Source organism: Miscanthus floridulus, chromosome 8 (genome assembly GCF_019320115.1).
Source record: "Miscanthus floridulus cultivar M001 chromosome 8, ASM1932011v1, whole genome shotgun sequence".
NCBI lineage: Eukaryota > Viridiplantae > Streptophyta > Magnoliopsida > Poales > Poaceae > Miscanthus > Miscanthus floridulus.
Window position 1 is genome coordinate 28,660,948 of NC_089587.1, and position 24,444 is coordinate 28,685,391.

General features: G+C 43.3%; 3 protein-coding genes across 3 annotated transcripts; 2 read left to right on the forward strand and 1 right to left on the reverse strand.

Annotated features, from left to right (window-relative positions):
• The first annotated feature begins 541 nt into the window (after positions 1-541).
• On the forward strand, positions 542-2,000 carry LOC136468770 (protein FLOWERING LOCUS T-like). Its single transcript, XM_066467221.1, has 4 exons — positions 542-733; positions 905-966; positions 1,278-1,318; positions 1,741-2,000. Exons 1-4 carry the CDS (start codon positions 542-544, stop codon positions 1,998-2,000), a joined length of 555 nt encoding a protein of 184 aa, XP_066323318.1.
• A 7,454-nt stretch (positions 2,001-9,454) lies between these two features.
• LOC136471429 (citrate synthase, glyoxysomal-like) lies at positions 9,455-14,000 on the forward strand. Its single transcript, XM_066469160.1, has 13 exons — positions 9,455-9,805; positions 10,156-10,336; positions 10,423-10,508; positions 10,603-10,707; positions 10,852-10,914; positions 11,069-11,178; positions 11,322-11,441; positions 11,513-11,588; positions 12,154-12,227; positions 12,333-12,453; positions 13,050-13,147; positions 13,236-13,359; positions 13,594-14,000. The coding sequence occupies exons 1-13, from the start codon at positions 9,578-9,580 to the stop codon at positions 13,723-13,725; spliced, it is 1,518 nt and encodes a 505-aa protein (XP_066325257.1). The 5' UTR covers positions 9,455-9,577; the 3' UTR covers positions 13,726-14,000.
• Positions 14,001-16,315: 2,315 nt separating this feature from the next.
• On the reverse strand, positions 16,316-20,896 carry LOC136468771 (uncharacterized). Its single transcript, XM_066467222.1, has 4 exons — positions 20,172-20,896; positions 18,270-19,230; positions 16,911-18,237; positions 16,316-16,617 (listed from the first exon to the last, which is right to left on the reverse strand). Exons 1-3 carry the CDS (start codon positions 20,879-20,881, stop codon positions 16,918-16,920), a joined length of 2,991 nt encoding a protein of 996 aa, XP_066323319.1. The 5' UTR covers positions 20,882-20,896; the 3' UTR covers positions 16,316-16,617; positions 16,911-16,917.
• Positions 20,897-24,444: the final 3,548 nt, after the last annotated feature.

The window sequence follows — 24,444 nt, forward strand, 5'->3', positions numbered from 1 at the left end:
GGTGTTGTACATATACAAATATACAAAGTATATAAAATACTTGCATACGTCAGCTTAATTGCATAACTTGTTTGGTAGAAATATTTATTTTTTCATGAAATAAAATTATCTCAAACAACAAAACGGAGTACACCATTGCAAAGAGCTCGTCGAGACGATCAAAATTGATATATTATTTGCTATATTTGGAGCTCCGAATAAAAAGATATCAATTTTGCAAATTAAAAAGAAGTGCTGACGTCATCGCTGACGTCAGCACTGCTACAGTGCCATGCAAAACCGCCTGGAAAACCGGCCAGGGTCCTAAAGTGAACTTTTTCGAGAGTTGGAGGGCCAATGTTATCCGGTTTTGAAGTTGGAGGTTGAAATCCATACTTCTACGATAGTTGGAGGTCCTAAAGTATACTTTACCCTTTTTATATCACACCACTGTGCTGCTTGTACCTTCTAGACACAGCTAGTAGCACTCCAGGCTTCCTATATATATATACACATATAGAGAAACGTATACCAGCCGTCACACTGCAACTGAAGACTGAAAATGGCCAACGATTCCTTGGTTACAGCTCGTGTCATTGGAGATGTCTTGGACCCCTTCTACAGCTCCATTGATCTGATGGTGCTGTTCAATGGTATGCCCATTGTTAGTGGCATGGAGCTGCGTTCTCCGACGGTCTCTGAGAGGCCGAGGGTTGAGATCGGAGGAGATGACTATCGTGTTGCTTATACCCTGGTAAGCTCTATCTAGCTGGTCGTCGTCGTCGTCCATGCAGTAGTTGTAGTTTCCTCTGTCCATGCATGCAGTAGTTTTGTGTGCATGCATGTGTGATTAATTAACATATATGGATGCAAATTTGTGTCATTGACTGTAAATTGTGCCGTGTATCGGTGTATGTTTATACAGGTGATGGTTGATCCTGATGCTCCAAACCCAAGCAACCCAACCCTGAGGGAGTACCTGCACTGGTGAGAGAGCTAGCAGAGCCCTAGCTTTATATATAGCAGCTAGCTACGTTCATAGCATATCTACCGTCATTGGCTTGTTGCCCACGTACATACAGCTGTGCTGGAACCATCGATGCAACCGTACCTCCGATCCATGCTTCACTTAGAGGTGTGCATGCAGCACGCGTGTCGATGCGAGTGGGACGACACATAAAACATCATGAGTTGATCGCCGTACATATGCATGTTTCGTTATCATTTTGTTATATGTGCAAGTTGTGCATATATTACCAGACGATATCCTTTTGATCCATTCATGTCCATGCATGCAGGATGGTGACTGACATTCCAGCGTCAACTGATGACACCTACGGTAAGTATATATACGATGCTGTTCTGTGCTAGCTATGCATGTCTCTGTAGTATTGATGGTTAACATCTTGTTGCCCAGGCCGAGAGGTAGTATCTATGTACTGCCTTGTTTAGACGTTATCGGATCGGATGCATGTGTATGCACCTCAATTCACATGTGTTGGAGTGAAATGGAATGTAATTTAGTTTAATTCCACTCCAATCCACTTTAACACATGTGGATTGAGGTGAATACATGTGCATGCAAACAAGGCCTATGTTGAGGGTGGATTGGAGTAGAATTTAGTTCAAGTTCCACTCTTATCCATCCCAACACATGTGGATTAAAGCCAATCCAACTACGTCCAAACAAGTCCTATTGTGGGATATTTTCATGTATATATAAAATAAATGTTTTAATAAATATTGTACAATTGCATGCAGGGCGGGAGGTGATGTGCTACGAGGCCCCAAACCCGACGACGGGGATCCACCGGATGGTGCTGGTGCTGTTCCGGCAGCTGGGGCGGGAGACGGTGTACGCGCCGTCAAGGCGCCACAACTTCAGCACGCGCGGCTTCGCCCGCCGCTACAACCTCGGCGCACCCGTCGCGGCCATGTACTTCAACTGCCAGCGCCAGAACGGCTCCGGCGGACGGAGGTTCACCGGGCCCTACACCGGCGGCCGACATGCTGGTGCTTAATTAGCTTGATGACGATGATCGCCGGCCGAGACACGGAGTATAATTTGCACGCACACTTTGCAGTACGTACGTGCGTTGTGCATGCATGCATGGGCCGGGTGACAGCATCACCGTCTACATCTGATAAGACGAGTAGACGACGACGACGACACTCTTATAAATATATATATAAAAAAACGAATAAAGTAGGATGCATGCTATACACGCACGTACATCAGTGGCTCCTATATAGCCTACATATATACTGTAGTGTGATTATCTGTCCTCGATAACATATATATCGGGATGTTTGTGTTTCTTAATTAAAATGCGCATATTGCTTGGTGGTGTGCTGTACCAGCAGATTATAAATATAATAAATACACACACACACACACACACACATATATATATATATATATATATATATATATATATATATATATATATATATATATATATATATATATATATGTAAATGTAAGGTGAGCCTTTTGTATATGCAGGGCAATGATCAGATACGTGTGTCCAATCATGAAATTATTATTGTATTATATACATATGTAAGGCGTGCCGACTGTTGGGTGTAATATTGTAGATACATATACATGTGTAACCTTGTTGATTCAAAAAAAAAAATCTAACTAACCAGCATGGTTGCTAATTCCTCGAGAGTGGCGCCCATCATATCCTCCATTCCTCCCATGATAAATGACACTACCAACGTCATTGCTCACTTTTAGGCTACCCTCATCTTCGGGGACTATGAATATTTGCAGTCTCACACTCAGATCTCATTTTTATCTACCCTCATCATCTACGTCCCCGCAGCCGGCGCGCTCACCCACGCCGTTCCGTGCTGGAAGCGCCGCCTCTCCTGCCTGACGTTGCTGCCCTGCTTCAGTGCCTCCCCGCAGCTCTGCGCCAGCCTTGTCTACGCCGGCCTCGCTCGCGCTATCGTCGTCTTTTCGCCTCACATCGCCGTGGCGGTCACCCAGATCATACCGACCCGGCGTCGATTTGATGCTCTACTTTTTATTTTTTGTATATTTGTATATATGGTATGTGATTTTGTTTTCGACTCGATCTGGAATCTGGATTTGGTTTGGTTGTTGCCGGGTACCAGGTCATGTCGTGTGCATGCTGGATTTGATTTTGGGAAGAAGGAGATCCCAGGAGATCTGGGTGCTTACTATGTTTTTGGATCCTCTCTTGATCTGTGCTAGTCTTTCCTGCCTTCCAAATTATTATTGGCTCGCTCGTGTCGGTTTCGAGTTCGTCTTTTTTATTCGATTTGGATCTTTGGCCGATTTCTTCTTTACTTCTCTTTGTCCGAGGCTACTATTATCTTGTACCGTACGCACTCAAGTGTCCACCTCTTATATAAGAGGGAGAGAGGCCAGACGAAAAATTAGGCTGAAATTTTGCCGATTTAGTATAAGGTATAGAAAAGGGGCAACGATCAGATACGTGTGTCCAATCACGAAATTATTGTACTATATATACATATATAAGGCGTGTCGACTGGGTGCAATATTGTAAGATACATATACATGTGTAACCATGTTGATTCAAAAAAAATCTAACTAACCAGCATGGTTGCTAATTCCTCGAGAGTGGCGCCCATCATATCCTCCATTCCTCTCATGATACCAATGTCATTGCTCACTTTTAGGCTACCCTCATCTTCGGGGACTATGAATATTTGCAGTCTCACACTCAGATCTCATTTTTATCTAAGTGACTGTGAAGACACGATGACTAAAACTAAGATTATAAATATGACAGAGTAATGCAAAGCAGAACTCCTACTTGAACCCTAAAAAACTAAACTTGAGGACTAAAGCTAAAAAACAACTCTAGTAGGACCTTCACTAGAGCCTTAAATCTCTCCTCAACTCCCATTCTCAGGGGCAACATATCTGGTGCAAACCAACCAACCTATGCAAACTTAGAAACTACCAATCAGGACCACTAGATGTTGATCCAATGGATGGGGTGAGGGGGCTTAAGCGCAAAAAAGGCCGGCGGGTGGGGGGCTTAAGCGCAAAAAAATCCCACATCTCACCCCACCCATTGGATCAGCATCTAGTGGTCCTGATTGGTAGTTTCCAAGTTTGCACAGGTTGGTTGATTTGCACCTGATACGTTGCCTTCTCAGGGATCTTGCTTTTGGCCCTCCAACGACAGTTGCAATTGTTCCTCCCTTTGTGCTCGTGGAATCACGCCTGCCCGGAGACAGCCACCTACTCAATAGTCTACGGCGAGGCCATTCCACTAGCGTAGCCCCTCACCCTAATGGTGCGGCTCATCCCCTCCCCCGGCCTTTCCCTGACGAGAGAACCCATCCGCATGACACAGCTCCCCGGAAAGAAACCCCTTTGCCTAGCATGGCTCCACACACGTGGCCATTGGCCCATCATCCCATCCCTCGGGAAGGACATCAGAATATGGAAAGTTAGGAATGCTATATGTTTTTTTACCATATATTATTCTAATAAATGTACCTGCTGAGAGTGAGGACGAGGAGGAAACTGGTGAATTCGAAGAGGACGATTATGATGATTTTGAGGAGGATTCCGAGGACACTCCGACCAAGAGGACGAGACGATGGCTTGAGCGACGTTTGCTGGAGGATCCTGCTAGCGAGGGACGACATGAACGACCTCTCAAGCAGAACTGCAAGGACATGAAGCGTCAAGCAAGTAGGAGGTTCGATCACCTATACAACCAGATCGCTGAGGACTTCAAGGCTGAGATGAAGAACTGCAAAGATAAGAAGGGGTCCCGCAAGAAATGAGGCGCAACAGTAGTTGTGTGTTGGTTCTTTTGCCTGTACAAATGCATGTATTGGTTGCGTTATGTTGAAGGGTAAAAGGACCGAGGATGCCGCCCAGAGAGGGGGTGAATAGACGTTTCTAAAAATTCAACCCTTCAAAATGCGGAAATGATTAGAATTCCAAATCAGAGAAATAAGCCCCTCACGTGTCAACCACAAAGTAAATGACAAGTACTAAGTAAAACTAGGAGCCACAAGCCTGCAACGCAAGGATTAGTGCAATGAATAAATAAATTCAGCGCAGATGCCAAATACTAGACACGTCCGGTATTCACGGGTTTGCCCGGCCAGCCCCCAACTTGCTCCGATTAATTTCTCTTTTCAATCCAAGTTCCATACCACTACTGTTAACCTATTGACAAGCTCAAACAACACACAAAGATCACAAATATCAAAAGTAAAGAGAGATCGAGACACGATATTTATTTTACCGAAGTTCAGACTTCATCGAGTCCTACTCTCCATTGAGGGGGGGCTGCGAGCGACCCAGCGAAGGTCAGCTCTAGAGGACACACGAAGGTCACTCTAGCCGGAGTCCTTTCCAACTCCTTTTCCTCCTTCCACTAGCTGATCTCTTCCCTTGCGGCGCTGGAATCGAACCGTTACAAACTTCCCGAGGCACACCATAATCTCTTGGGTGCTCTCTAGCGACACCTAGCCATCTAGGACCGAAGAGTCCAAGAGTAACAAATGCAAATCACAAGATCGACAAATATGCATAGGTGCTCAAGGGTGGCTTGCTCTCAATTTGAATCTCACTCAACCCACAAGATGGATTTTGCAAGTTTAAATCAATCACTCACTAAGAGAGGGTTGGAGAGTGTTCTCAAGGCTCAAAAAGGTGTATGGAAGTCAGCAGAATCAGCAGCCTCCAAAGGTAGAGGCTTGGGGGTATTTATAGACCCTACTAAAAAACTAGCCATTTTATAGCCGTTGGAATACCAGACACGTCCAGTATCATGTCCGGTATTGCCTACACATTGCCAACGGTCACTAAGTTAGTGGCGCGTGTGAGGCGCTAGAACTCCCGACGATTGTCGGAACTTCCGACTCCCGAAACTCCCGATGAACCAAACCGAGAACACCAAGAAGATTGTTGTGGCTGGGCAAATACCGAACACGTCCGGTATTGCCAGACTCAGCAAAAACAAGTTAGTTTTTTCGACTCTCAAAACACTCAAACTTCACATAGGTTGGCTTGAGCACTTATGAATAAGTATCTATCAACATGATGCATCCATTTTAATAGTACGTCATACCTATTAACTCAAGATCAAATGAAAAGCGGAGTTGAGTTGTTTGAGTTGAAATCCTTGGAGCCGATTGTCGTAGTTCTCAATCTTCATCAAGTGAGGGTGTCAACATGTCAATTTTGATTTTCTCCTTGAGCATAGCCATCTTGAGCATGTGACTTGATTCCATTCAATGATTGTGAGTTAACTTCAAATGCATCAAGTCACTTTCAACAATTCATCCAAGATTTGATTCTCCACTTTAAATGTGATCGTCATGGTTTGATTGGTACCTCAAGTAAATACAAGTACTTCTTTCTTCACCCTAGCTAGGTTCCTCGGTCGCCAAGCCGTCACTTGCCCTTCACCCTTGCTTAGTACCTCGAAGCCTTTCCTTGCTATCTTCACCATCTCAAGCCATCAAGTCACACTTGGTGTTGAATCATTCATTAAGATTATTTGTATAATTGTCTTTTAATATAGCAAGCTCTAAAAAGTGAGACCATTCCATATGCAATTCCTCATGTCTCATTAATTATTTTTCAACATGCTTGCTTTCATATAAGTCATCGAAATCCCACCATGAATAAGCCTTGCATGAGTTACATTTGTATTGTTGTCTTATGCTTGAACTAGATTGTTTATACAATAATACATCATTTTGGTTTTCATCAAATACATGTGAGATAACCCATTTTCTGTCCAACACTTAGCAACTGGGTTAGACCTTTAATCACGTTGTCATTCAATCATCCAAAACCCACTAAAAGGCTTGATGCACTTTCAAAGGGGTTGTGTAAACTTGGTAGTGTTTTGAAGGATGCATGGCTGGAAGTAATAACTTGGAACTTGTAGATGGCAGCTATATCATGCCATCTAGTATTAACTGTTTATCTGGAACTTGTTGTAGATGACAGCTATCATGCCATCTATTAACTGTTTAACCGTGCGTGTGTGTATAGAATGGTGTATGTTTTTATCTATGTGTGTATGTCTGGAAAGGTGTATGTTTATATAATGGTGTCTGATGTCTGGAATTTATCTGTTAGGGCTCTGCCAACACTAAACAATAGAGGCGGCTGTACTTACTAGCCGCCTTTGTAAAACTCATTTATAGAAGCAGCTCTAGAGTCCAGCCGCCTATGAAAATAGATTTATAGAGACGGTTGTGTTCCCAGCCGCCTCTACAAATCCTATTACTAGAGGCGGTTAGGCACCCACCTCTACAAATCGTCGATTTGTAGAGGCGAAAGAGTAGAGACGGTTGGGACAGCCACCTTTATAGAGGCATCCCAGATGCCTCTATAGTAAAAAAAAACTATAATATTGATTTTGATTTTTCTAGATACACAACTTTTATTATATATCTAGATATATCATATATCTAGGTACATAGCAAAAGTTATGTACCTATAAAAGTCAAAACGATCTATAATTTGAGACAAAGGGTGGTACATGTGTAACCTTGTCGATTAAGAAAAGGTCCAACTGTGTAACTTGCATGGTTGCTAATAATTACTCGAGAATAACTCCTCGAGAGTGCCGCCCATCATATCCTCCATTCCTATCATGATAGGATAATAATGTTTCCACCTCGTAATGTCATCGCTCACTTTTAGGCAACCCTCACCTTCAGGGGCTATGAATATTTGCAGCCATACACTCAGATATCATTTTTATCTACGTGACTATGAAGACACGGCTAAAGCTAGGATTATAAACATGACAGAGTAACTCAAGTAGATCTGCTACTTCAACCCTCAAAATTAAATTTGAGGGCTCAAACTAAAAAACCAAGCTCTAGTAGGAACTTTACTATAGCCTAAAAATGATAGGCCCCTCAAATCTGCTCCTCAGCTCCCATTCCTAGGGATCCTGCTTCATGCCCTCCCACGACAGTTGCAATTGTTCCTCCCCTCACGTGCTCGTGGAATCGCACCCGCTCGGATATCGCGCCTCCTACTCCACCATCAACGGTGAGGCCCTTCCACCCACATAGCTCCTCACCCCTTCCCACGACGCGGCTCCCTCCACAAGAAACCCCTTTGCCTAGCATGGCTCCACGTGCGAGGCCCATTGGCCCATCGTCCTATCTCTCAGGGAGGTCATGTCCCGGCGAGATCCTTGTTCCTAGCCCGCCCCATCAACCGACGAGACCCCTCTACCCAACATGGCTCCATGGTGATGCCCGTTGGCTCGCCGTCCCCTTGGGGAGGTCCCGTCCCTAGTGAGATCAGCTCCCAACGTCGACCCCGTCACCTGACAAGATCCCAACTACTTTCCTCTCCCATGGGCGACCCCTGCCCGGTGACCCCCAACGAGCTCCTTCACCGGTGCGGCTACACTCGACTCTCCTACCTAGATACATCGATCATAGCTTAGTATATTGTAGCGATGAGAATGATGGGTGGTGATGGCAAAGATCATGGATGTGCAAGTGGTCAACATTTGAAGATGGAGATGATGGATGGAGTTGAAAGAATGCAAGGCAAAGGTATATGATAAGCTTTTGCTTTCAACGACTATGGTGGGTGATTAGGGAAATTGAATGGCCGGGTTAGCAAACATGGCCAAAATTGATGAAGCGCTACCATATTTATTAGCCTTGAAACAAGTACTAGCCAATTTTTGTTGGATTGGCCAAATATTGACTTAGCAGGCTTGGGCTTATCCAAACAACCCACACTATGCTTCACCTCGGGGTTGTAAACTTGTAATCAACCTTGTCCTTTGTTAAACAAAGTAACCACGAAACCTAATTCCCTACTTGAGAAGCGTACCATCAAGTGAGTAGAACGGGTAGAGAGATGATTGTAAAATAGACTCCTTATCGAACAATACCGGTACTCCAAAGCGATGATGAACCAAAAGCAAAAGCATCTACATCTTTGAGTACCAGAGCCATAGCTCGTTATTATCCCAGATGCAGTAATCTTCCCGTTTGATGCGTCCGGTTCACAAATTTTGAAATCAAGCATAGCATTCCAAGCCTAGTCAATTAATCTAAGACCATATTTGGATCCATAAAACTAATAGTTAGCTCCTTTGGATCCAAATGGATCTAGCTGTTAATTACTAGCTGAATGTCAGACTAACAATTATCTCACTAGTTGCTAAATCAGCTAATAACAACTAATATTTAACTATGAGCTATTAGCTACCTTCGCGTGGTTAGCAATTTCAAACCCTTATATGATGAACTATTTTAGCAGTTAATGAATCCAAACGTGACTAAAACTCCAATTTGAGGCCATCCCTTCGAAATCCAAACTCCGAATTGGAAGCTGACCCACGCGTGACGTGGAAGTTGAGCTGGATCAGGATAAGCCCACACGCACGAGTCTCACCTTCGCACGACTCCAAGCAGCAAATCATGATGTCAATAAACGAGCGAACTCATCGAATTGCGCGAAGCCAAAGCGTCCAAGCAACCACTACTTCTGCTCTTCCTGCCCTCTGCCTCTGCCCTCTGCTCGGTCTGCTGCTCCCTTCTCCCACCGACCAACTCGATCCCGCGCCGCCGCGCCATGGATCGCGCCGACCCCGCGCGGGGCCGCCTCGCCGTGCTCTCCTCCCACCTTCGCGCCGGTGGCGCAGGGGCCGGGGAGGCGGCGGGGCTGGAGAGGTCGCCGGTGTCCGCGCCGGCGCCAGGGCCCCGCGACGGCGCGCTCGCCGTGGTGGACGGGAGGACCCGGAAGCGGCACGAGGTCAAGGTCTCCGAGGACGGCACCGTGCGCGCCACCGACTTCAAGAAGGTACTGAGCAGCGAGCGCGAATTGACGGTTCCGGCGGTCGCGCCGTGCCGTGATCCACGGGGGTCTTGGCGTTCTAGCCTTCTATTCTAGGAGGCGATTGCTGTTGTCGTAGGCTCGGTTGCTGCCGGAACAGGCTGTGCGAATTGTCAATTTGTAGGAATCATGATTGATGACCCAAGTTCGTTGAATTAGGTGCTGAATTTTTAGGTCTGCCTGAATTTGCCCTGTAGCCTACTAGCCTGTAATGTAGAAACCTAAGAAAAACACTTTACTTTCCGCAACGCTTCGTTTGAGATGATAGAGGACCGGCTAGAAACTAAGACGTTTATCTTCTCTGAAATATGCTGCAGATTACCACTGGAAAGGATGACAAGGGTCTTAAGATTTATGATCCTGGTTATCTTAACACTGCCCCTGTTCGCTCGACCATCTGCTACATCGATGGGGACGAGGGAATCCTTCGCTACAGGGGATATCCAATCGAAGAGTTGGCTGAAAGCAGTTCGTTTGTTGAGGTGGCGTACCTTTTAAGTAAGTGATATGACTTTGCTGTCCTGTTATTTATCATCGTAACCGATTTAAATTGTTTGGTTTATTAACTTACATATTGTATTCAGTGTATGGGAATCTGCCTACTCAGAGCCAATTGGCAGAATGGGAATTCGCTATTTCTCAGCATTCTGCTGTTCCTCAAGGACTGCTGGTATGAATTATTACCAATTTTCCCTATCAAGACAGTTTTTTGAGTTTGGCATGGATTGAAATGTAAATTTTCGTATTATTTTTAATGTGTTCAGGATATCATACAATCAATGCCCCATGATGCTCACCCCATGGGTGTCCTTGCCAGTGCAATGAGCACCCTTTCTGTCTTCCATCCAGATGCAAACCCTGCTCTTAGAGTAAGTACCCCCTAAATGCACCAATTGAGCGAGATGATTATTCAACTAGATCAACTTTCTGTGACACAATTAACCAGAAATTTGAACTCAGCCAGATTTTTATATTTGAATTTAATGTTTTGAACACATATTCTGCTCATTTAGGGTCAAGATCTTTATAAGTCAAAGCAGGTGAGGGATAAACAAATTGTGCGAGTACTTGGGAAGGTATGCCTTATTATCTAGTTCCTTTAGTTAATGCTATAATTCTTAGGATATTTATCCAATCGAGTAATATATGTTCCATTGTAGCAAACAACTGGAGAACTTGCAAACTTAAAATGATGGTACCTTGATTTTTATATGCACTTGGCTTGTTCAGGCACCAACAATAGCAGCTGCTGCCTACTTGAGATTAGCAGGAAGGCCTCCCATCCTTCCTTCAAATACTCTATCTTATTCAGAGAACTTCTTGTACATGCTGGACTCTTTGTAAGTTGTTTCACCTTGAATACTATGAACTCTATGTTTTGATTATGCCAAGTATGATTATTTTCATCCATTCAACTAAACAAACACTTCAATTCTGTGACTGTACGTTGATTTATGTTTTCTAAAGAAAATCAATTTGGCAGGGGTAACAAATCATATAAACCAAATCCTCGACTTGCTCGAGCTCTAGATATCCTATTTATTCTGCATGCTGAACATGAAATGAACTGCTCTACAGCTGCTGTTAGGCACCTTGCTTCAAGGTAAATCATTTCCTAACTTGACCTCCAAATAGTAAGGAACAATTTCCTAATGAGCTATATTATGTCTGTAGTGGTGTGGATGTCTTCACTGCCCTTTCTGGTGGTGTTGGAGCTCTATATGGTCCTCTGCATGGTGGTGCAAATGAGGTAAGTCATAGTGAGCATAAAAGCTAAGAAATTACTTAATTTACTTCATCTGTTTAGGTTGACTTTGGACAAAACGAGAGTGACAACTAATATGAAACAGAGGGAGTACCTTTAGTCGGATGATGAATATCCCTCTGTTTCATATTAGTTGTCACTCTTGCTTTGTCCAAAATCAAGCCTTTCTATCTTTGACCATCAACGAGAAATTCATATAGCTTACATCATAAGATTTATGTTTTTAGATTCACCATGGGAAATACTTATAATTTGCATGTTTGTTAGACTATACGAATTTATAGGAATTGATGGCCAGAGATAGAAACGAACTTAGGACAATCTAAAATGACAACTAATTTGAAACAGAGGGATTATTCTTTTTGAGCTAATTTATACCTCTCCCCCCTTTTGTATAATCAAGCATGGTAATCTTCTTACGTCCTTTGTCAAAATGAAAAGACCCAACATCCTAGCAATAGGGTGACATTTGACTAGCTGTTGCTTTTAGAGATTATAAGGAGTTCTTGCTTAAGCTGTTCACTAAGAAAATGTTATGCTGTATGGCCAGGCAGTACTTAAAATGTTAAATGAGATTGGAAGTGTGGAAAATATTCCAGATTTCATTGAAGGAGTAAAGAACAGGTAACATATAGCTTCCACCTGATCTATATTCAGGTGGAGATACTAAGTTTGTTGTTGCCCTTTTATACGCTTTTGCGTTCTTACAGGATTCTGTTCATTTTCTAGGAAGAGGAAGATGTCAGGTTTTGGGCACCGTGTGTACAAGAACTATGACCCTCGCGCTAAAGTCATCAGAAAATTGGCAGAGGAGGTGTTCTCAATTGTTGGACGGGATCCACTTATTGAGGTTAGCTTTCCCATGTGCTTTGATCGTAGACAGTAAATGTTTTCTGGATTTAACCTTTTTTTAGAGTTAGTTGTATTGTGGTTTGAGATTTCTGGCAATGTGTAGTAACCAGTTAAGAGTTTCTGACTGTACATAGGGTGGTAAACAGTTACTTTGTCGTCTGTAATCTTGCAGACGATGCAATATAAAGCTTTTTTCTAAGATAGGAAATTGAACTTATAGAATGAGTAAGATATATTGTAAATTACTTTGCATTGAAGCTCTAAAATAGAAAACTGTTGAACATTTTATGTCCCCTAGTTTCCCTAGTGTCTAATAGATGGCTGTATGTTCATGGTTTCAAAATGATAGAACCATTCACAACAGTATACCGGCCACAAGCAATGCTGGTATACTCTTAAGTGGTTACAATTGGCCATTTTGCTACTTAATTATTTTCCATCTCATAAATGAAAAATTCTGCTCAAGGAAAAGATATTTCCAAGAATTCTGCAGTTAAATGGGGATAATAGGCAATCTGGCTGTGCAACTACAAGAGTGCCTTGGCAAAACTAACTGGGTCGTCTTACATGTTATTTTTCCTTATGCCATGTCAGGTGGCCATTGCTCTAGAAAAGGCAGCACTGTCAGATGAATATTTTATCAAGAGGAAGCTATATCCAAATGTGGACTTCTACTCTGGGCTAATTTATAGGTACTTTGGTTGGGAGCGACACCTGATTTCCTTTCTTTTCCTCCCCTTGGTATTATGGTAGTTTTATTGTTACTGTATTGGTTTCCAGGGCGATGGGATTCCCTACAGAATTTTTCCCTGTGCTGTTTGCCATTCCTCGCATGGCTGGCTGGCTAGCGCATTGGAAAGAGTCACTCGATGATCCCGACACTAAGATTATGAGGCCCCAACAGGTCAGTAGAAACTAGAAAGGGAACATATTATCTAGTACTGTTACTGTCTCTCCATTTAACTTTATTTTTGTCATATATTTCAAAATTATTAGAGCGAATATTCCCGCTCAACATCTATGCTGCCATGCTGGTTGTAAGAAAATTTGTGGTACAAATGGCCTGAGACCAGATTTTTGCCTACTTCCATACGACCATACCATTTCTTCGGCTGACAATGTTCTGTTATTTCTCCAGGTATACACCGGCGTCTGGCTGAGGCATTATACTCCAGTCAGAGAACGAGTGTTGCCAAGCCAGAGTGAGGAACTCGGCCAGATTGCCGCCTCAAACGCAACTAGGCGCCGCCGTGCTGGTTCTGCCCTGTAGAATATCTGCTGCATATAAACACACCGGCATACTCAATAAACAGCGACCACTTTTTTGCTTGAAAAGGCCACAGATGCTTAGCTTTGGTTGGAGTTGTAGGCCTTCTGCTGTCAAAGTATAATATAGGCAATAATGCCGTGAGAACACCACACCGTTACAATGTAAAACTGTCATGAGCCATGACTTGCTGGTGTACACCCCATGCGTTCTCTATGACTTAACTTTACTTAAGATGAATGAAGAGGTACGATCAAGTTCCTGGGTTCTTGCCTTGACACCATGTGCTCGTTTTGGTGATTTTTTTGTTGCTCGTTTGCATGGAGATAAGTGAAAACAAAAATACGTTGTTGGCATATTTGTGTCATGGATATACAAACATATTTAATTTTGCGATAATGCTCCCATGTGGGCATCCGTCCGGACAGACGCTGCGCGCCACCTTTCGGCTCGCCACTTCTGCCCATGTTGCTAGCTCCCTCCTACGACGTGCGGCTTGCCCGCAGTTGCTCCCTCTTGTTGCTCGCCCTGCCCGTCGCGCGCCCGGTCTGCGAGGATTCGACCTCGCATCGCGCGGCCTGCCTGTCGCGCCCATCCCTCGCCGCGCCCCCATCCCGGGCGCTGCCTATGCTCTCCCCATCTCTCGCTCTCTATCTCGCGTCCATTGACAGCATAGTGCCTCCCCGGCCTCTTCCCTCCCCGGCCGAGCCTAGGGCACCCACGAGCACGGCTAGATGCTGGTGGTGGTAGCGTGCCGCCGCTTGCCGCCGACTCCCACCCTAGGCCTCTCCTCCCCTATGTTCCAAATGCATGTTTTAAGTGTTTCAAACGTTTTAGAGATATGTTGCAATTGTTTCATATGGATGTTGCAAAAGTAGATTGGGATGTTTGCACATGTTGCAAGTGTTTCAGAGGTACGTTGCAAGTGTTTGTTCAAAATGTTTTATCTGTTCCAGACGTATGTTGCAAACGTTCTGATCTGAATATTGCATATGTTTCACACATATGCTGCAATAGTATATTCCAAATGTTTTAATTGTTTCAGTCTTATGTTGCAGTTAGAGTTTTCATGTTGCAAGTGTTTAATCTAAATGTTGTATATGTTTCACACATATGTTGCATGTGTATCTTTATCTTCTTCAAAAATATGTTGCATTCAAGTATTTTCATGTCGCAAGTGTTTCCTATTTCAGAGACACGGGGCACGGCCCGAGCGCCAGGGAGATGGGGCGCGTGGCGCCCTGGGGGCTGCGGACGAGGCATGCGGCGGGCCGGGGGTTGCCGACGGGGCGGGTTGGGGGCTGGCACGCGCCACGCTTGTGGACGGACGTGCTGTGCTACGGTGAGCCGCGTGTTGTGGGAAGGCTGGGGCAAATCGCTCGCATTGAACGAGCTCCTGTGAATCGTATCGTACAGATGGAGAGCTGCGTCTGGAAGCGCTGCTGGGATCGGACGTCCGTGCTCCCTTGTCTTTCCTAAAATAGATGACGATATGAATTTAGATCGTGCAGATTCATAGCTAGCTGAAGTGTCGTTATTTTGAAATGCAGATTCATAGCTAGCTAAAGTGTCTTTTATTTTGAAATGGGGGAGTATATATTGCTAAATCACCGGAAACGTCTCTTGGTGTTTTTGCACACCACGTCTATGCTGTTCATTCACGGCCACCACGTCCTTACTGTTCATTCATGTTCAGCCGTAACATCGTGCACCATGCAGTCGGGATTGAGAAAATCGATCGTGCACAAGCAGTGCACAAAGACAAAAATAACTTTATTATTATTATTTAGGAGTTCAAGACTATACAAAGGAACGTAGGCATTCTCCTTTCAGCAATTTTTTTTGATAATTTCTCCTTTCAGCTTTTTTATGCTTGGTTCCCGCTTGCAATCTAGTAGGACGTACTCCCTCCGTTCCTTAATATAAGCTATATAAATTTCTAAAAAAATTTCAAAACATAGGTATGTATCAGCTCCCACACCGATTAGTTTGAAAACATTCCCACCGTACATAGCACATGCCTCAACCAATTTTTTAGATTTAGGAAGCAATCTGATCGGGAAAGAGAAGATGGCCTGATTTTCCTTTTTTTCTCGGTCTCACGTCCTTCTCTAAGTCGTACGTTAATATTAGTGCTAAAAACTATATGCCTTATATTAAGGAAACGGAGGGAGTATTAAACTTGGTGCTGTTTTTCTAATCTAAAGTAGCCTGCAAACATCAAGGCTTATCTAAACCTTAAAAGGCTTGAGCAGTACTCCCTCCGGTTCTCTAAAACAAGTCATTTTGAGGTTGTCTTAAGTTAAATATTTTAAACTTTGACTATAAATAACTTTTTTTGGGTTGAGTTTAAAAATATAAAAGTGATGTAAGTAAATTCATCTTGAAATGTAGTTTCATAAAATTATATATTGACTATATTTTATAAATATTTTATAGCAAAAAGTTACAGTCAAAGTCGACCGTATCAATGTCCAAAACGACTTGTTTTAGAGAACCAGAGGGAGTATATATGAAACATGAGATGAACCCTCAACAGGCGCACCAAAATTTTGAAAAACCTGGAGCTCATCAAATATAAGCTAAAGACAACTTTTCATAGTGATGATCGGCAACAGGCATACCACAATTTCCAACAAAAAAAATTCTGCCATTCATGTCCGTGCCACAACACATTACATATTGGAGACTTTACTCTTTGCGTAATAAAACAAAAGTATTGATACAAACAAAAACAAAGCTTAATGCTGCGGCGGGGGTACTGATTGGTGGTCTTGCTGCCGCGGAAAAGATCTAGGACTGAAACTTATGGGTGAGAACTGAGAATAAGTCCACCTAGAATGGGTATTCTTCAAGATGCGCTGCTCTCTTCCTTTACAAGGATTACCAATATGGCTGCACATAAGGCATAGAGTATGGTGAGATAAATGTATATATTTGCATAATAAGCAATCAATTTGATACGAGCAAAAGGATGGTGTACCAAAATGTAGGCATGTAGCATCCAAAACATATTAGGAGTTCATAACATACACAGATATGCACACAGCTTCTAAAACCTACAGCCTACAACTCAATGTAGACTGGTTGTATGATTTGGAAATAATATAACAAAAAACATGAGCTTATCTACAACAATGCAGGCACCACGTATGTCAATGGGAGTTACAGTGGGGTGGTTGATATACCTTACATTTAGTGACGCCTTCTGTCTCTATGTTCATCTCTAGAATAGCGCTGTTCATAATCTCCCCTTGAATGGTAATGCGAGTCATCATCACGCCTTGACCTCTTGGAATCATGACTATCCATATATCTACTGTGTCGACCATGCTCTTCCTGCCATCTATTGTCATCTCTGTTCTGACGGTCTTTGTATCCCTCTTCTCTAACTCTACTTGAATTTGGATCATACCGATCATCTATCAGTTTCCTTTTGTTGTCTCTCTCCACATCATTTCCGAATTTCCTTCCATATTGCTCTCTCTCCCTTTGTCTCTCTTCCTCCCTCTCTCGCTGCCTTTTCTTCTCCATCTCTATCCGCTCTTCCTCCCTTTGCTTTTGTTTCTCCAACTCTTTCCTCTCTACCTCGCTCTGCTGTTGCTTCTCAAGCTCTTTTCTTTCCTCCTCTTTCTGCCTTTGTGTAGTCAGCTCATTTCTTCTCCCTTCAGCTTGACTCCTTTTTTGTTCCTCATAGCTATCTGCACTCATGTCAGAATCACTGCTGCTGAGGCTGCTGCTGTAATCTGAACTCTCACTTGAGCTAGCTAGTTTCCTTTTCTCTTGCACGTCCTTTTTTAACACTGCAGCATTCAGTTGTCTTTCCTTATCACGGGAAAGACCATCTGAATATGAGTCATGGCGAAAACTTTCCTTGTATTTTCTAGGCTTCTCATCCTGACGAGAGCTTTGCACTGGTATCTTGTTTTTCCCATTATGAATGTTTGCATATTCCACTACTTTCTTCCTTGTATCAGAGTCAGAATCGTGACGAGAGCTTCCCACTGGCATCTTCTTTCTCTCGTCGCGAATGCCCTTCGCATGTTCTATTTTCTTCTTCCTATAGTCAATATCTGTATCAGTCTCAGAATTATGACGAGAGCTCTTCACTGGTACCTTCTTTCTCTCATCACGTTCATTCTTTGCATGTTCCATTTTGTTCTTGCCATGGCCACTATCTGTATCAGACTCCGAATCATGACGAGAGCTCTTCAACGGTATTTTCTTTCTCTCATCACGCTCATTCTTTGCATGTTCCATTTTCTTCTTGCCATAGCCACTATCGGTATCAGAGTCGGAATCATGACGAGAGCTCTTCACTGGTACCTTCTTTCTCTCATCGCGTTCACTCTTTGCATGCTCCGTTTTCTTCTTGCCATACCCACTATCTGTATCAGACTCCGAATCATGATGAGAGCTCTTCAACGGTATCTTCTTTCTCTCATCACGTTCATTCTTTGCATGTTCCATTTTCTTCTTGCCATAGCCACTATCTGTATCAGAGTCGGAATCATGACGACAGCTCTTCACTGGTACCTTCTTTCTCTCATCGCGTTCACTCTTTGCATGCTCCGTTTTCTTCTTGCCATACCCACTATCTGTATCCGCTCGGAATCATGACGAGAATTCTTTACTGGTATCTTCTTTCTCTCACCCCTATCATTCCTTGCATGTTCTGTTTTCTTCTTGCCATAGCCACTATCTGTATCAGAGTCGGAATCATGACGAGAGCTCTTCACTGGTACCTTCTTTCTCTCATCGCGTTCACTCTTTGCATGCTCCGCATTCTTCTTGCCATATCCACTATCTGTATCAGATTCGGAATCATGACGAGAATTCTTTACTGGTATCTTCTTTCTCTCACCCCTATCATTCCTTGCATGTTCTGTTTTCTTCTTGCCATAGCCACTATCTGTATCAGACTCGGAATCATGACGAGAGTTCTTCACTGGTATCTTCTTTCTTTCACCTTGATCATTCTTTGCATGTTTGGTTTTCTTCTTGCCATAGCCACTATCCGTATCAGACTCAAAATCATGACGAGAATTCTTTCCACGCTTGGCTTTCTTCCGATCGTTTTCATTTTCAAAATCATCATCTGAACCAAGACGAGGTTTCTTGTATTTCTTTTCCTTCTTCTCATCATAATCAGTCTCTGAACCATCTTCTGAATCATGGCGAGAACCCTTCTTCTTCGTTTTAGTGTCATGATCGTGATCCGAGTCTGAGTCGTACTTGCTCTTTCTTGAACTTCTGTGTTGACTCTTTTTGTCATTCTCTTTTTTCTTCTTGCTCTTCTTAGCATCCTTTGAATCCTTGCTATCCTTTTGCCCAGCAGTATCCAGTTCCTCATAATACTTGCCAGGAACAAGCTCCCCAGATTCTACATCGCTTTCTACATCCCCCTTCTTCTTTGCATCCTCAACATCCAGCCCTAAAGCAGCCCTTAGAGTCTCAAGTTGTTTCTCCTTCCGTGCCGCAACATGGTGGCTCTGTGTGTCTGTAAACCTGAGAAAATATGGCAACTTATGATCAGAATTTAGATACCAAAAAAAAACACTCAAGAGACTAAATGTTAATCAAAAACAATAATTTCATTTTCAAATGGCTATACAATCTCAGAGACTAAATGGAGGCATCCAACTAAAAAGAAAAGGCTACATGAAAGTAACGCGGTCAGCTTCTATTGTCTATCATCTGCATTAATATGCCATCCAACAGAAAAAGGTCTAATGGACAGAAAATCAACCGTTATAAAACGACAAACTTTCCCACATCTGCACAGGAATGGATGAAATCATGGCATGCAGCAAACTCTCGACATCCAAAGCTGGAAACTGATGTATCACACCATGCACAGGACAAACCCATTAATATTCAATTCGCATACAGAACCAGCTGCAAGCAATAATTTTGTTTCTGAAAGAGGACAAACTCATGAAAAACCAAGTGTAGGCATCCATCTATCTAAAACAAACTACACGAAAGAACAGCAAGAATCTTTTTTTTAAAGGAGAACAGCAAGAATCTTACCATCTATCCACTCCATCAATATGCAATTCTATGGTGGTGAACGTATAATAGACAGAAAGTAAAACAAGTCTAGAAAGCCAGACTTTCCATATGTGCAAAGCTAGGGACTGATTAATGATTATACGGTCCTAACGATGGACAAATGCAAGCACATATAAACAGAACGTGAAATTCGAATATGGGATCGCACTTTAAGTGCTATCTTTCACACTTCAAATATGAAGAAGTCTCCCAAAACTAATATTGAAGCCACTATATGTAGGTCTTGCTAGATAATTGACACGTGGCCTTATCTGCAGCAATTCTGAACCAAAACACGAAAATAGACAGCTGACCAAAACCTATGACGAGACACCGAAACCTAACACGAAAATTGTCAACTGACCAAAACCAACAAGACGCCAGCAAATCCATACCCTCTGCCGCCGGGTAAAGGTGGTCGCCCGGCGCCGGGCCCGCTCCCTGCCTCCTCCGCCGCCGCGGCCGCGGCGGCCTCTGCCTCCGCGGCCTTGCGCGCCTCATCGACGCGCTCCTCGATCTCGCCGTCGGTGTAGCCCTGCTCCTCGAGCGCGTCCCTGAGCACGAGCAGCTTGAGCTCGACCTGGCGCTTGCGGTCGTGCTCGAGGATCTCCCTGTTGGGCTTGCGCATCCCGCCGAGCCCGCCGCCGCCATCGGCGGCGTCGGGGAGCGGCGGCCTGTGTGGCCCGCCCGGCGGCCCCCCGCCGGAGGTGGAGCGGGGCTTGATGAAGAACTTGTTGGTCTGCACGTACCCGTTGGTGCCCGACCCCCGCGCGGTCTGCAGCCCGATGCCGTTGTACATCGCGGCCGGCGGGCGTGGAGACGCCGGCTGGGTCGGCGGCGGCGGAAGCCTCTGGCTAGGTTTTGGTCGGGTTGGGGCCGCGGCTTTGTGCTCGCGCGTCAGATCCCCAATTCGAGTCGGGGAGACGACGTGCGGGGTGAGAAAGCGGCTGGGTTGATATTCGGATTGTGGGCCCGTGACTTCGAGTCGGTTTGGTGGGGGCCGCGCGTCGGTCTTTGGTTGGGCGCGTAGCAGGGTGAAAATCAGCCAAGGTGCTAGTACAAGGACGGCCAAGAACGCTGCTGCTGGACTGACTGAGCCCCACATTACTGGACGGACCAGACGGTCACCAGCTGATGGGCTGGTCGACCCTGCCTGGGCCCATGGGCTGATTTTGCAATGCTTCTACTTTGTTTTGATTTTTTGAAAGTAGTTTTGCCGGTTGTCATTCAGGAATCAGGATTCTCGTCCACATACTGCGGCGATGGGTCATATTAATAATGCATTGATACCGTGTAATTAGTGGGGTCGATATGGGGATTTCATGATTTTTTTCCTGCCTTCCATGCGGGTGCTTCCGTGATTTAATGAATCGCTCGAAGGTGGAACCCTTTTCGTCCTGCTGGGTAATAGAGTCTAGAGGCAGGAGTTTGTGGGATTCTATTATTTTGATTGACATTTGTTAGTCGTACAGAAGATATTAGAAAGGTAGGAAGGCTTCCTTTAACGGGTTTTTCAAGGTTTTAAATAGCTAGCTAAGCCATTTAGCTTTCTATGTCCCAAAATAGGCTATAACTGACAATAGCATTAGCTAAAGGCTAACTTGTACATGAAAAAACTTAGCTAAATCATTCTCAAACAGCTATAGCCGGAGATTTAAAACCTGTTTTTTTATACTCAAAGGGAAAAAAAGAATTCAAAATAAACACACTGCAGCAGCACGTTTTGTTGAGGGAGAGAGCGAGAGTTTAGAGGTAGAAGTTTAGAAATTTTTTATTTGTTTTATGAGTGTGAGAGTTTTGTGCGAAGGGGAATGCGAATAGTATGAATTTACAGGGTCAACTCCCACCGATTCCGTAGAGGATGAGCGAGAATTATGCCTTAACGAAAATTAAATACTCGCACACCAAATAGGGTATATGAATTCACTTTTTAACTTCTTTTTAGTTCCCTCCACGAATCAAATAAAAGACGAGAGTAAAAGTTAAATTTTTATTTAACTCTCTTCAGCAACTTTCATCAATAATTTTCATACCTCTTCCCGAGCTAGTTGTTGCCAAACACGCTATGAGAGTTTGTGGCTCACGTGTGCACCACAACCTGCAATGCGAGATATTTCTCTAATTCGACTGTGAGACGCATCCAATCTGTTTCCAATTGGACGACGTATTTTAGTGAAGACAAGAAGACAAGTAATGTCTCCCGCAAAAGGGGAAGTAATGTCTGTTTGTGAGCTACTCCTTTGTCCATGAAAATTGCAATTATGAGTTACGTGTCAGAAAAAATACATGTTTGATAAAAATCTAGCGAATAATATTCATATTTATGGCTCTAAATTAATTTATTATGAAAATATATTTCATAATTAATCTAATAATATTTATTTGATATCGTAAATATTGATATTTTTTATCTATATTAGTTAAACCTAAGATACTGAAATATGATATTGTACTATAATTGTATGTTTTGCGGGTAGTAGGTTTCCTTATCGCAGCCATGTGGGCCCCTGCACTGGCCCACTAGCCCTTTCCATACAGTACAATCTTGTGCTTGTGGGCCATTTTTATCGTTTTCATCCATTTCACATTTATTGTTGCTTCTTGCAGCAACGATTACGGCCATCCGGAATCCTCCATCATCTTCTTGGTGGCTGGCGGTGGGCTACTCTCTTTGCTGACTAGATTGGATGGACAGTGAGAACGAGCAGATTAGCCGTCAGATTTACCTACGTAGATAGTAGAGAATTACCGGAAAGATTGGGGCTATTTCAACCAGGACTGAACAATGATCGGCTGCCCTGTTTCGGCTGCTGCCGCACATGTGTTCGGCCTGCAGGAAAGCAGTTGCTGCGGCTGCGGCTTGCCGCTCTTTTCCTCTCTGTGAATCACTGTTAGCAGTAGCAGCAGCAGGCTGCACAGCCGCACCTTCAGGGTTCGTTTAGTTCCCAAAATTTTTTACGCAGTACTCATCACATCGAATCTTACGGCATATGCATGGAGTATAAATGCAGACAGAAAAAAAAAAACTAATTGCACAGTTGGGTGAGAAATCGCGAGACGAAACTTTTGAACCTAATTAGTCCATAATTAGACACTAATTGTCAAATACAAACGAAAATGCTACAGTAGCCAAGATCTAAAAAAAATTTGCATCTAATCGCGCCCTAGTGTTGCTGAACATTCAACTGCAACCATGGTAGAAATTTGGTAGCCCAGCAGGGATGCAAGCAACCCGTAGCCCGTAGGCCGCCGCATCAGCCGCATGCAGTTTTGCGTAATTCTGCAGGAGCCTGCTAGCATTGGATGTACTCCCGCTTTTTCCTGCCGAGCATTGCAGGAAACATGTTCGCTCCAGGGCTTATCAGCTAGCTAATTGTGTTTTTCTCTCACAACAAATCAACAACAGCCGAGCTTATCAGCCCAAAAACCAATCAATGAACATATTTTGTAGGATACTGTAGAAGCTGCATCTATACGTATGCGCTCTCAGCTCAAATGCCTCCGTCGTATCTCTTGCTATGTATAATCACTCGGCTCATGAACAATTGTTTCCTCTTTAATATAAGAACATTAGTAAAGGTGTTAACTGTTTAGGTGCTTGAGATTATATTGGAGGAAACTTTCATGTCCACGAAAGGACTAGCGAACTGATTATGAGTTGTTGCATCTTGCATTCCGCAAACGGCTCAACCAAATGCCTGCTAGCTGCTGTTCTTGCCATTTGCAGATTACACAATATAAAAGGAAGGAATATTATGTCTAGATAGACACATATCATAAGTTATTCTGATTTTTTCTATACATAGTTTTTGTTACGACCCTAAATAAATATTATGTCTACATATATAGTAAATCTATATATACCTATTAATAAAGAGGCAAAATTTCAGCCACTTTTTTGGTCATCTATTTTTTGGTCCGTCTCCCTCTGACTACTGGATAATGGAGAGTTTCCTGTGCTCATACAAATTAGAATAGCTCTGGTCTATCGTAATACGGAGTTTAATTTGATGCAATTTAATTTGAGACTTGCACGGCCACTCTACTAGTTCTCATAAGTGCATCATCTACTTCAGGCTATAAATGATGTGATCTTATAAGCGAATAATGCTCTACACTTGACTTTGTTCTCTGTTTTCATCTGGAGTTTCTAACTAATAATATTTGTGATAGCTGAAGGTTTGCAGCAGGCAATGGAGAAGTCAACTAAAATAAAGATGGTTGTTCCTGGATCTTCTCAAGGCGAGCTTGTAGCTTTAACCAACTAAAGTAAAGATAGTTGTATATTTTGAGCTTTAACCAAATGTTAGATAGTTTCCACGGACAACACATGTTAGTTTGCTTTTGTTCATCAGTTATATATATGTTGAGACAAGGATAGCTTGATGTTAAGTGACATGATTAAATATATGTACTCGAGTTTGATAATGGAATGAGTATGGTTAATGTGATCATTTGTGTATGACGTCCTAAATCTGTGTACATAATTCAATATTGCATTGGTCTATAATGTTTTTGATCCAATATATACTAGTTTTAGATTACAAGGTTTTATTTTTTTTATCTTGTTTAATTGAGCTCGATGGATTGTTAGTTGCTCAAAGGTCTTTATTGCGATGAACTGTCGGTCGCTAAAAGCTCTAACATGTTGTCGGTCACTAAAAGTTG